The sequence below is a fragment of the Gopherus evgoodei genome, chromosome 9 (genome assembly GCF_007399415.2).
Source record: "Gopherus evgoodei ecotype Sinaloan lineage chromosome 9, rGopEvg1_v1.p, whole genome shotgun sequence".
Taxonomy (NCBI): Eukaryota; Metazoa; Chordata; order Testudines; family Testudinidae; genus Gopherus; species Gopherus evgoodei.
Window position 1 is genome coordinate 66,449,917 of NC_044330.1, and position 13,244 is coordinate 66,463,160.

Consider the following 13,244-nt stretch of genomic DNA (forward strand, 5'->3'; position numbering starts at 1 on the left):
AGGAATGGGCAAACCCGGGGCAAAACCTGCCCAAGGAAAGGAAAAGACTGGCATGTTTCCTGCAGTGATTTTCTTCTCACAAGATTTTATTGAGCTCAAGGTTGTTCCACCTTGTTTCATTGTGGATTAAAAGCAATTTGGGTCCATTCTCTCATCCTCATCCACTGCCTATACATACATGCTTCTTACTGAAAACTAGGACCAGGGCTAAGTACCTCTGGCTTCACATCCTCTGCCCATCCATTCCTCTTTCTGTTCACCATCACATATTCTCTCATGCCCTTTACCCTGATAGGAAGCAGGGGTTAACAGTACCTGATTGATATTCTTCCCATCTACCAGCTTCAGATCCTTTAAGGGCCACCTGTCAGTCATCTTGTACTGATCACCTCGATCTGCCTTCTTTACCTTCTCTAGGAACAACTGCATTGGCCTACAAGCAGCCACTGGATGGGAGGAGGAGGAAAAAACTGATGTTACTGCTGGCCTGAGACACACATTCAAAGTGCACAAGTATGTATCTGACTGGCTGATATGTAGGGTTACAAACACTGCATTGACATTGCTTTTCAGTGAATGCTACCACATGGGATTTGCTCTCTTAGAACTACATGAATGAATTTCCTGATTCAGAACCTAGGTTTCCCCCACTCTAGGTGAGTGACTAACCATCAGGCTGTTGAATTGGTTAGGTTCTTGCAACAACTCGTGTTGGTGCTGTTCAATTTTTGTATAAATAATTAAATATTCATTAGGCCATGGAGGCTCCCTAGACTGGCAGTTAGGGCACTCTCTTCAGATGTATGAAACCCAGGTTCAAGTCCCTGCTCCATAACAGGGACTTGAACTCACATCTCCCATATCAGTCCCCCAGCCACTGGGCTATTGGCTATTCTGGGGGATGTGTGAGAGTCGGGTCTCTCTCTTATGTTTCTTCACACCGATTTTTCGAAAGGTATAGTGTTCTATGCCTGTTTTTCACAAAATGGAATTCTTGTTTGCTGACCAGCCTAAAATGGTCAGTAATGAGTCACCCAGGAGACCAAATCTTATGGAAACTCAATCTGACTGAAGCTCCTAAATCAATTAGATGCTGCTGAAACTCTCTGTCGAGTAATAGACAGAATTATGTTGTTCTTTGATACTGCACCTGTTATAAGTTGTTTGCTCCAGACGGATCTTTAAATTAAGTTACATGTTGTCATGATCTTTACCAAAAAGGTGGCATGTAAAATACCTCTGGAAAACTAATAACTCACTGATCATTAATATTGAGTTATGTATGTACAGGATGTGTACAAAGAGTTAAATATGTGCAAGAATTATGTACCATATATTCTCGTTCATAAGCCGAATTTTTTTAGTAAAAAAAGGGAAGCACCAAAGAAGGGGGTTGACTTATGAATGGGTATAGAGAGGGAGAGGTGGACACAGCCCCTCCCCCCAACAGAGGGAGCAAGGAGTGGCAGCACAGCCACAAGGGAAGAGGTCGGGCCAGAGTCTCTCCACTTCTGGCCATGCTGCTCTCCCCCCAGCCTCCAAAGCAGCTGCAGCTCCAGGGCTGGCAGGCTGGAGCCGTGCTGCCCGGCCCCACCCCGCAGAGCAGGCTGTGGCCACGCCGCCCGGCCTGCCGGAGCACATTGCAGCTGTGCCACCCAGCCCAGCCCGCTGGAAATGCTGCAGCTGTGCTGCCCAGTCTGGCATGCCGGGGAGCAGGCTGCGGCCATGCTGCCCAGCCTGCTGGAGCAGCTCCAGCCAGATCAGAGACATCCTCTCTGGCCCTCCCCAGATAAGGTGGGAAGGGATGGGCTGGGGAGAGTGCGGGGGTCCCGGGCTATGGGTGGGGTCACGTGGGAGGTGGTCACAGGGGTTACTCCCCTAACTCCCAGCTTCTCCCCCCCCAAAAAATTCCCCACCAGTTGCTGTCCCAGCCCGTCAGGGTAAGCAGCTGGTACACCGGGACACTTTGTTTACTTAGGTTTACCTCCGTGCCTGCGGATGCTCAAGGTAAACAAATCATCTCGGCTCACCAGCGGCTTATCCTGATGGCTTGGGAACCAACATTTGCTGATCCCCTGAATTATAGGGTTGGCTTAAGAACAGGTCATAAAATTTTTCCATATTTACTTATCCATCTTGCGAGTATATACAGTATGTTTGGCAAGTAATGCATAAGCCCAGTCTACCCTAGATATAGAAATGTGTATTTGCTTGTCTGATCCTCCTGGTCATCTGGCAGAGACAATGAAGGTATATTTACATAAAAGGTAAATAAAGCTAGCAAACTGATGAGTAGGGGGAGAGAGGGTTTGAACCTCAAATGATAAGCAACCGAATGTATATAATGTTACTGTATTATAAATGGGTATTGGGTAATGTCTTTTATGTAAGTCTTTGGCACATTAGTGATCAATATAACTGTGAAATATCTATATTAATACTACATGAGGAATTATGTATTATACTTTACAGTCTGACCAAGCACGGGCAGAAACAGGTTTTTTCCCTTACAACAGTGTTTCCCAAACTTGGGACGCCGTTTGTGTATGGAAAGCCCCTGGTGGGCCAGGCCGGTTTGTTTACCTGCCGCGTCTGTAGGCTCAGCCGATCGTGCCTCCCACTGGCTGTAGTTCGCTGCTCCAGGCCAATGGGAGCTGCTGGAAGTGGCGGTCAGTACATCCCTTGGTCCGCGCTGCTTTCTGCAGCTCCCATTGGCCTGGAGCAGCGAACCACGGCCAGTGGGAGCCGCGATCAGCCAGACCTGCAGATGGGGCAGTTAATCAAAGCAGTCTAGCCCACCAGGGGCTTTCCCTACACAAGTGGTGTCCCAAGTTTGGGAAACACTGACTTACAGGAAGGCCACAATCTATCCATCTTGAATGTAAATTAAGCATTATGGAAGCCAAACAATGGAAGCCAAAACAGAAAGCCATTTTGGTATCCATCACTGGGCCAGCGCTCTTGAAATCTCAGAATGTTGGGGCCATCAACCAAGAAGATTGAAGTCTCTGGGAATTGAATATAGGTGAGAACCTGCTTAGGCAAAGATTGTAACTTGTTGAAATTAAGTATTAGAGTATTCTTACTTCTGTTCGTCACCATTTCTGTCTTTACTCCTTGTTCTTGGTGTCACTTAAACCTGTGATGTTGTTTAATAAACTTGTCTGTCTTTTACTATGAACCAGTTCAGTGCGGTGATTGAAGTAAGAGCTTGTCAAACCCCAGTTAAATTAAAAAGCTGCTGTGGTCTCTTTAAAGGAGCAATGAACTTAACTTTTAAGAGTATTCCAGCAGAGAGTTTGGCTGCTGCAGAGAGATGTATCTGAGGAACTCGGGAGTTGGGATTCACTGTTTGCTACCTGCTAGGCAAGATTTGATCAGACAGAATTCTGAAGAGTTGGCTGGCATGGCAGACAAGTTGGTGTGTCAGGGAGTTGTCACACAGCCTAGGAGTAGCAAAATTCTCATTTGCTGAGGCTGAGAGGGGTAACATAGTAACTCACAATTCTGGGAACCTCAGCTGATTGTCATATTGGCAGATGGTTTGGGGGAAATTTGGGACTGGGAGGGAGTTGGGGTCACCCTGAAACGAGTAACTGGGCCGTGGAAGCCAGGGTGTGGCCTGCATGCTTGTATGTTGGCAGGCATAGTCAGGCCAGTAGCCCAGCATTTAAGGCTTCCAGGGTTGCAAGGCAGGTGATGACACAACCCCTGACTGATCTGGGCTGAACCCCAAAGAGTCACGAGACATTAATGGGAATAATAATTCCTAATGTAGGGAGCAGCCCTGTAAATTATTAGCCTTTCTATAGGCTGTTGGAGATCTTTATGCAGCCAAAGCAAACCCCTGCCTCCTTCATCTCTAGCTCTCAACATGCTATGATGTGAAATGTTGTGATAAACACAATTTCCCACACTAAGATCCAGGTACCTTTTGATTTTAATATTAAAAGTATCATGTAAAAATGACAAGTACCTTCTCCAAAGCCAGGAAATTACCCATCAGAGATGAAATCAACAGTGCTTCCAAAATACCTTACCACACCACAGCAGCCTTTTCCATGCCATTTTCTCTGTTCCACCAGGGCACTAACCAACTATCCTCCCTGTACTACCAGGGCACTCACCAACTACACAGAGGATGGAGTTCTTCCTCTTCTTTCCTGTTTTCCAGACATGGATGATTTCCAGCAGTCTCTCATTCTGGGGGTTAAACACATCCTTCTCCAGTAAGATCCAGGGAGAGGCCATGGCGAGCTGTGCAAGAGACAGCAAGCAACAATTATTGTGCTCTTTCCCCTTACACTTGTCTGTCATCAGAACCTGGGTGACGGTCCCCTTGGCCCTCCACTCCCAGGGTATGGAAATAGAGAAGTGCCTGTCTGTTTGATGCACTTTGATAAATATGCATTATTACGCAGACACTGTAATTCTATGGCTCTGAGTCTTCAGTGCCTTGTACCTTGTGTTCAAAGTGAGCGCAGAGTAGGTTGTCATAGATTTTTTTAGAGCCAACAGGGACAATTATGGTCATGTAGTCAGACCTCCTGCACAACACAGTGATTCCTGTATCAGCCCATAACTCCTGATTGTCTTTTCGAGAGACGTCCAGATCAGAGTGTTAGGCTATGGCTACACTTAAATGGCAGAGCTGCAGCGATGTAGCAGTTCAGTGTACACATGCACTCCAGCATGGGAGGGTTCTCCCATCACTGTAGTTAATCCACCTCCCCGATCTAGCACTGTCTGCAGCAGGGGTTAGGTTGGCATAGCTACAAGTCTCAGGGGTTATCACATTCCTGAGAGCTGTAGCGATGCTGATGTACGTTTTCAGTGTAGTGCAACCCTTAATGTTTCATACTCACTGTGACCTGGTGTAAATAACACCCAAAAATTCAAAGCACTGGAGAGTCAGGCCTAGTATTTGAGAAGAATCTTAAATATTTCCCAGTTCTCAATATATTTCAAATACAGAGCAAGGAGTAACAGATTCACTAACACAACATTGTAATGACTATCTCATATTAATACAGGAATTTCAGTTCCCAGGAATATCAAACTGCTTCAACTGTGAGCATGTCTCCCCTCCTGCTGGTATAAATCAGGATTAAATCCATCAATGTCAGTGGAGTTACATAAGTTTAAAACTTGCATAACAGTGATGACAATCAAGCACCAGTGTGTATAAAGTCATATAGGACTAGAAAGTGTCCTTAAATACAGCCCTAAGCAAGGGATGATGCATAAATTGCACCAACCCAGGCATTGTACCAAGAGGCTTGGGGACTCAGGGTACAAACTTTTTGAGTTTGAAAATTCCCAACATGTGACTTAGCTCGCCAATCAAAACTAGCGGTATGGGGGAGGGAACCCTTGAAAAATCAAAATGCAAAGACCCAGAACAACCAACAGGCTACTTTTTTTTTCCATGGCAAGTTTCCTTCCAAAAGATAGGGTTGTTTGTTTGTTTTGTTTGTTTTTTAAATTAAAGTGACTTGGTAAAAAATTATTTTCCAAAGTTTAATAAAAGCCCAAATGTTAATTAAAAAAATATATATTTAGTCAAAAATATTTGGTCTGTTTTGTAGAGAGCCTCGTTCATGATTGGGACTCTTATATGTGACCATAATACAAAATATTAGTTTTCATGAATGGTGTAATAAAGAACTTTTACCATTACACACATCATTTAAACATTAACAACTGTGGACATCACCAGCTAAGGTTAACTGTAGAATTCCCAAATTCAACCTTAATGCACTGTGAATCTGCACACATGCATACTCTGGACGTGTTTTTAAGTAGTAAATAAATGCTTAGGAAAGGGTGTGGCAGCGTAATGAAAGAAGAGGAGTACTGAGGGTGAGCAGAGGCCGAGTACAGGGGGAGATGTAGACTGATAGCATGCCTCTGGGTTGTCCTAGATATTGGGAGGCCTTCGGAGCAACAGGGCTGTCCAGAGGATTCAGGCGGCCTGGGGGAGGGCCGGGTCTTTGGCGGCAATTCAGCGGCTGGTCCCTCTCGGAGGGAAGGACCCGCTGCCAAATGCAGCTGAAGAATGAAGTGCTGGCGGCAGAGCAACCTAAGTGCCGGTGATCGCGGCTTTTTTGTTTGTTTTTTGGGTGGGGGTTGCATGCTGCTAGCGGTGCTTGTACTCACCAGTCGGCACTTCGAGGCTTTGGCAGCTCTTCAGCGGTGGGTCCTTCGCTTGCTCCGAGTCTTGTACTGCACTGAAGGACCCGCTGCTGAAGACCCGGAGCGAGTGAAGGGCCTGCTGCCGAAGTGCTGCCGAAAACCCGGAGTGGCTCGTGGGGCACTATGGGGCCCCAGGCCAGGGGCAAATTGCCCCACTTGCCCCCCATCTGGACGGCCCTGAGGAGCAATGGGGCAATGTGAAGACTTGGTCATCTTGGTCATTACCAGGAAGTGACCCTGGGATCACCAGAGCTAAGACCTTGAGATTCTACAGTTTGAGCTAAAAAGTGAGTCTCCAGGCTGGACACTGATTAGGCACAGAGGGGCACAGGGAACACATACTGGGCAGTGGAGGCTACTTGGACAGCTGAAGGGCCCTGCTTTCCTCTTACTCCAGGCTTTACAGGCTTCTGGGGGTCCTCCCTGTGCTGTCCACCTGACTGCTTTACCTCAGTGGGCCTAACTAGGCTCCTGAGGACTGGCTGGGCCTCCAAGGCCCTTAGGGGTGGGGGAATGGAGCTAATACTCCCAGGACCGGCGCTAGTGCTTTTAGCACCCTAGGTGCACGGCCATTTCGCCGCCCCGTGGACCGTCCGCAGGAATGCCTGTGGCAGCTCCACTGGAGCCACAGGATCAGGGGACCCTCCACAGGCATGACTGTGGCAGGTCCACCAGAGCCGCCTGCCGCCCCCCACCAGCAAAATGCCACCTCCCAATAATCCTGGCGCCCTAGGCGATTGCCTAGGCCGCCTAAATGGAAGCACCGGCCCTGAACACTCCCACCTAGGCCTGTCTACACTGGCTCTGTCCAGAGCCACCCTACACTGGCTTAGCAAAACACCTCTGAAAGAGCTGCATCCAATTGGTATTATGTAGCGATTCTGAAGTCTCAGAGCAGGTGCCCACAGTTAAATACTCCCCCAGTCCCCCAGACACAGCAGTCTCCCCCACAGGCCACATTCTCCCCTGTGCTAATGCTCCGCCCCATTAATGCTATCCCTCCCTGAAGTCTAGCACTCCCCAGTGCCCTCCCAACCCTCCTTCCCTCAGTTTGCACCCCCCACCCATAACCCCTCCAGGCCCCTTGCACACAAGCTGGGCAGTGCTCCTTGCTCAGCAGCTCCTGTTGCTGCGGGCCGGAGGCTACTTCTCCTTCCCTCACTTGCTGGCTGCTCTCCCCTTCAGCACCCTCCACAGGCTCCACTGGGTCGGTGTTTGGGTGAAGGGGATTGGCTGGCAGGAGCAGGAAGCAACAGAGTCTCAGCCACCACAACAGCTCCTTTCCTCCAGTTCCCCCCACCACTGTCACCACCACCCCTGGATTAATGGATTACTCTCCCTCATGATCTGAGCCTGGGAGACATCTCAGGTCTTCCAGAATCATAGAGAACAGGCAGGGCACTTGCCAAGAGAGGGGAATGGGCTTCTCTAGTCTCCCTCCCAGCACTGTATGGCTCCAATCCACTGGAGGAAGGGTTCAGAAGGACCCTCTCCTCTAGGGGGAATCTTACACAGTCAATGCCCTGTGCAGAAACTGTGAGGCACCCAGCCTGGGTGGGTACACTGGGACTCTGAAAAATGGCTGCCACTGAGTTTGAGTGGGCTGAAAATCATGAGACACTGGTAGGAGAGTTTAACATGCACACAATTTTTGATTGATTAGCAAATAAACACTTGTAACTGGGCACTTTCCAAACTGGGTGAGAAATCTCTTCTCTGATACTATTTTAAGTATCCCAATATGCAAACAAATCAGCTGCTCCAGTCAGAAATTAGAAAGGGTAAAAACAAGGGAATAGAAAATCAAGTAAAAGTAGAAGCTTTAACTATGGAATCATGAGTATTCCTCCCTGTTTCTGTATTTCTCCTCCTTTGATCTTTGTAATTAGGAAAACAGGGTAGGGGTAGGGGTGGTTAAATTCTCCTCCCAATTACATTGCTATATGCCCCTTTGACTTCCTCAGTTGTACTAGTCTAGCTGAAAGAGAGAAATTTGTATTTTTCATCAGCTATTGTTGATTATGCACCTGAACATACTTCTCAGCACACAAAGGCCTAAATGTGGAACATGATGTGTGATCAAGTCTCAAAATAAAAAATACTTAGCTCTTATATAGCTGTTTCCATCACTAGATCTCAAAGTATTTTACAAAGGATGTCAGGATCATTATCCCTTGAACTTGAATGCCTAGTATTAACTGAGGATATTGAGCTGGTTGAAAATCACAATTCCTATCATGCGGGAGGTGGTGTGTCCTGGCAGATGTAGTCCAGACAGCTAGCCAGCCTAGGATGACTAGATGTCCCAATTTTATAGGGAGTAGGGACAATCCCGATATTTGGGGATTTTTCTTGTATAGGTTTCTATTAACCCCCAGCCCCTGTCCTGATTTTTCACACTGGCTATCTGATCACCTTAGCCCAGCCCACAGATGAAGACGGGTGCATGAGGTACCTGACTACAGTGGCGTGGCAGCAGCACAGGCAGACACAGATTAACATCAAACTGATTCAGAAACAAACATTTTGATTCAGGTTGACAAACTGGAATGTTTTGATGTGAGTTGACCCAACTTGAAAGGAAATATTTTGTTTAGATTTCCCTGATGGAACATTGAAAAATTTCAGGAAAAAAATGAAATTCTCTCTTGGAAAATTGCACTTATGGGTAAACTGCATTTTCTATTGAAAATATATTTTGTTGGAAAATTCCTGAGCCAGCTGTACTCTCTAACCACAGGTTCCTGGTCCTGTATTTCTAATATAAATAGTGTTTGACATTAAAAGGGAGGGGATGCCAGTCAGTGACTTTATCATCATTTCGGAAACAGCCGATTGTGACTTTGTAAACAGAGTCTATCAATTTCAAGTTGGGAATAAACTGCAAGGAACCCAGGAAGCAGAGATTGTGTTTGATACAAATGTGTTAGTAATTAAGAACCAGAAAAGAAAAAGTGTAAAAACAAAACTATTTTGAAGGAACAGCATTGATTTTAAAATAATGATTTTTAAAGTTTCCCACAAGACATCAGCAATTTCTTAATATAAATAGAGATTGTGCAGCTAAATCAAATAAATTAAACCCTTCATGTACATCTTACTTAGACCATGATTAACCTTTCAGCTCAACTGCTTATTTACACAGACTGCAAGAAAGAGATTTATCTTTACAATCATTCTGCTGCTGTGGAATCTCTTTGAATGCAATCCTCTAACTAGGTTTTCTTTGCCTCCCCATTCTCGAGGGCTTTTCAATCCTCTCCATTTCAGGCCTCACTAATGATATTCACCTACAAAGAGACACTTGATGGCAGCCTTGAGACGAGACCATATACACCTGCTATTTTGAACTCATTAATACATCTGTAATAGGACCTAAGCATTTCCCCTTAAGGGAAATGATTGAAAATCAAGCTAATATAGGGACCACCATCTCCTCTCTAACTTGTTACAGAAAGCACAACATCTTCTCTGAATGTAACCAAAAAGCTATCTGTAACTGAGCTATTTAACCCCTTGTTTTCTAGAAAGAATCTGTAATATTTAAGGATCTCGTTGAAACCCGCCCCAGGGATTTGCACAAAAATCCAGATCACCAATCCAGAAAGGGTACAAACAGCAAGATAAACATTAGAAAGAGGAAGATCATTGAGACTTTACCAGCAGTATCTTGTTGAGGACAAATTGTGGGATTTCACTCGCACGAAGCTTTAGAACAGGAAACGGTATGTTGGTGAAATGAAAGCTTTAAGAACAAAACAGGAAGTCTGAAGAACCTGAGTGATGGTGCTGAAAGCAGCAGACTTGAGGTTGGGGCAGGAAATAGCTCATGCGAACATCCAGAGCAGAGAGCAGCACAAAACAGGTGTGGCTTAGAATAAGCAAAGTGTCAAAGCAGCCAGAGAGATAAAATCAGTTGCTGGCAGGAGGCAAAATGGTGTGAAATTGGCTTGTCTTTTCTTTGTCTGAAAAGGTTTGAGGTTCTGAACGGTAGAGAGGTATGGTGTGAACAGCTCCCAACAGGACATTGCTTTTCTCCTTACTTTTCTCATGGCAGAAAGGCCTTTTCAAAGAGGAAGGTTTTGCAGCATTTCCTAAAGTTGGTCAGAGTCTGGATCGGCCTGATCTCTTCTGAAAGATTGTTCCACAGCAAGATCCCCTCAACAGAGAATGCTTTGCTCCAGCTGTCAGTAACCTAGTCCCAGATTTGGACCTTAGCGTCCAAAATATGGGGGTTAGCATGAAAACCTCCAAGGTTAGTTACCAGCTTGGACCTGGTAAAGCTGCCACCACCCAAAAAATTAGAGTGTTTTGGAGCACTTTGGTCCCCCCAAACCTTCCCTGGGGAACCCAGGACCCAAATCCCTTGAGTCTCACAACAAAGGGAAATAAACCTTTTCCCTTCCCCCCTCCAGGTGTTCCTGGAGAGATACACAGAAGCAAACTCCGTGAATCTAAACAGAGGGACTCCACCCTCCCCGTTTCCAGCCTTGAAAAACGGAAGTACCGAGAGTTAATCTCTCTTCCCCCCTCACCCAGAGGGAATGCAAAGTCAGGCTAGTAAATCTAACACACACAGATTTCCCCCTGACTTCTTCCTCCCACCAATTCCCTGGTGAGTACAGACTCAATTCCCCGGAGTTCCCCACTACAGAAAAACTCCAACAGGTCTTAAAAAGAAAGCTTTATATAAAAAGAAAGAAAAGTACATAAAATGGTCTCTCTGTATTAAGGTGACACATACAGGGTCAATTGCTTAAAAGAATATTGAATAAACAGCCTTATTCAAAAAGAATACAATTCAAAGCACTCCAGCAACTATAGACATGTAAATACAAAAGAAAAAACAATAACCCCTACTGTTTTATGATCTCTGTACTCACAACTTGGAAACAGAAGATTAGAAAGAAGGAAATAGAAAAATTCACTCCTCATAGCCAAGAAAGTACAGGCAGAAGAACCAAGAACAAAGGACTCCCACACAAACTTCCCTCCACCCAGAATTGAAAAAATCCTGTTTCCTGATTGGTCCTCTGGTCAGGTGCTTCAGGTTACTTTTTTTTTCAGGTGAAAGAGACATTAACCCTTAGCTATCTGTTTATGACACGAGCTCTCACGTGTTTTGGGCTCTGCTTTGTCCCAGAGAAGTGCAGCTGTCAGAGTGGTTCAGAGATTGAAATTTGGTCTTTGATGTAGCTGGGGCTTGAGCCATTAATTTCCCTGGAGATTAGGACCAAGGCCTTAAACTGGCATCAAGCGCTGAGAGGGAGCCAGTGGAGGGACTTGAGACTGATGTTCTTGTGGTGACCCAAGCCATGGAGAAGGCGGGCAGCCATGTTCTGTACCAGATGGGGCCCATGAATCATCTGCACATTTAGCTTCAGAGACCACAAATTACAGTAGTCCATCCTGGAAGTGACCAAATGCATAGATCACTGTAGCCAGGTCCTTGTCCATGAGGAAGGGAGGAAGTCTCTGAGAGCTGGAGGTGAAAGAAGGTGTTTTTAGATACTGATGCTACCTGGTCATCCAGGCTTAATGAGGAGTCCAACAGGATTCTGGAGACTTCACACTAGATCCTGTCCCAGGCTGCGACTGCGACAAAGCCTTGAACAGTTTTGGTGTTGGCTACCTCCTAAAGTTGTACTGAGCGCCGTCAATTCCCATTGATGGCAACAGCTGTTAAAGGTGCATGTGGATCTCTGCAGGAGCAGGCTCCTAGTACCCAGCAGCAATAGGGTGCCTATAGATGCTCCAGGACATTTACTGCCTGTAACTTTTTCATCTGTGAAAGGTCTGACCTGCTGTTGCAGTTGCACCATGGATGACCCACAGAAGGTCACAGGAAAATGCACTGATGCCTTTTGAGGATGGAAACTGTATTCCAGCCCGGATGAGCCTTTCAGATCTAATTCTGTATACACTGCAGAAGCCTATCCACAGGGGCGGCTCCAGGCATCATCACGCCAAGCGCGTGCTTAGGATGGCAAGTCACTGGGGGCACTCTGCCAGTCGCCATGAGGGTCTTTGGCGGCTTGCCTGTGGAGGGTCCGCTGGTCCCGCGGCTTCGGCAGATCGCCCGCAGAAAATCTAAACTGGCAGGAAGAAAATAAATGATCATTGGAAAGAGGTGACTGTTTAGTTAACCATTTCATTTCCCAAATACTAACAGAATCAGGGTCTCGGGTCCCTTGAAAAGCCACATGAGCTGAGACCATGTCTTCCCACCTGCATCCATGTTAGGCTGTGATCAGAACTGAATGGTGGGCTGTTGATCATGAGTGCAAGGCTTCAGGGCACTAACCCACTGGTGTAGTGTCTGTTGGGTAATATACAGTCTGTGATTGGAGAAAGCAGAATCCACATTATTGCTGTCCTTGTGCTTTGGAAAAACAACTTGTTTAGTTCATAGCACAAAGGACATGACAAGCACAGAGGTGTGTAATTGGATGGGGCAACCCATAATAGCAAAAAACGTGCTAGCGCTGCACAGTGCAAGAATCCACTAACATGCTGTAATTTACTGGTAGATTGCAAGGATACTACAGTGGGCCTTCTATTTATGATTTAATATTTTTTTCTGTAAATCAGGGCTTCTTAACATCTTCTGTCTCAGGGAGAGCATTCTGCTTTCCCTGTCTGCCTGCTTGCAACTCCATTAACAGGAATGAGTGTTATATACAGTCACATAAAGGGGAGAATAGGCCCCCCTAGTATAAACACAGTTAGGTAGGATAACTCACTCTGGTGCATTCCAGAACACTAGCACTGACTCCAATGGGATGGTGATGCTTTTTGAAGCCCTATAACTTGTCTGGTATTAAAAGGAAAATACATGTAGTCTGAACAATGTAAGAAAGAAGTAGCCAGCATGGACAACTATGGTTAATTCAGGCATTCTCTGTAGGAGCTAAAAGCTAGCTTCTGTTTAGCACTGAGCAGTCAAACGTGAACCCAAAGCCAGATCTGCCCCCCTTGACTACTTATCTGGGTCTCATGACACATGTAGATTCTGTAGAATCAAAGCTGGTCTTTTATACATGAGTAAG

The 13,244-nt window shown here is 45.9% G+C and overlaps 1 protein-coding gene across 1 annotated transcript in view; it reads right to left on the reverse strand.

Moving 5' to 3' along the window:
* LOC115657867 (exocyst complex component 1-like) overlaps nucleotides 1-9,908 on the reverse strand; it is a 69,756-nt gene extending 59,848 nt beyond the window's left edge. The window contains 3 exon segments of the mRNA XM_030576175.1: nucleotides 316-446; nucleotides 4,128-4,257; nucleotides 9,856-9,908. Coding sequence (XP_030432035.1) covers nucleotides 316-446; nucleotides 4,128-4,251 — 255 coding nt within the window. The 5' untranslated portion in view covers nucleotides 4,252-4,257; nucleotides 9,856-9,908.
* Between the last annotated feature and the right edge of the window lie 3,336 nt (nucleotides 9,909-13,244).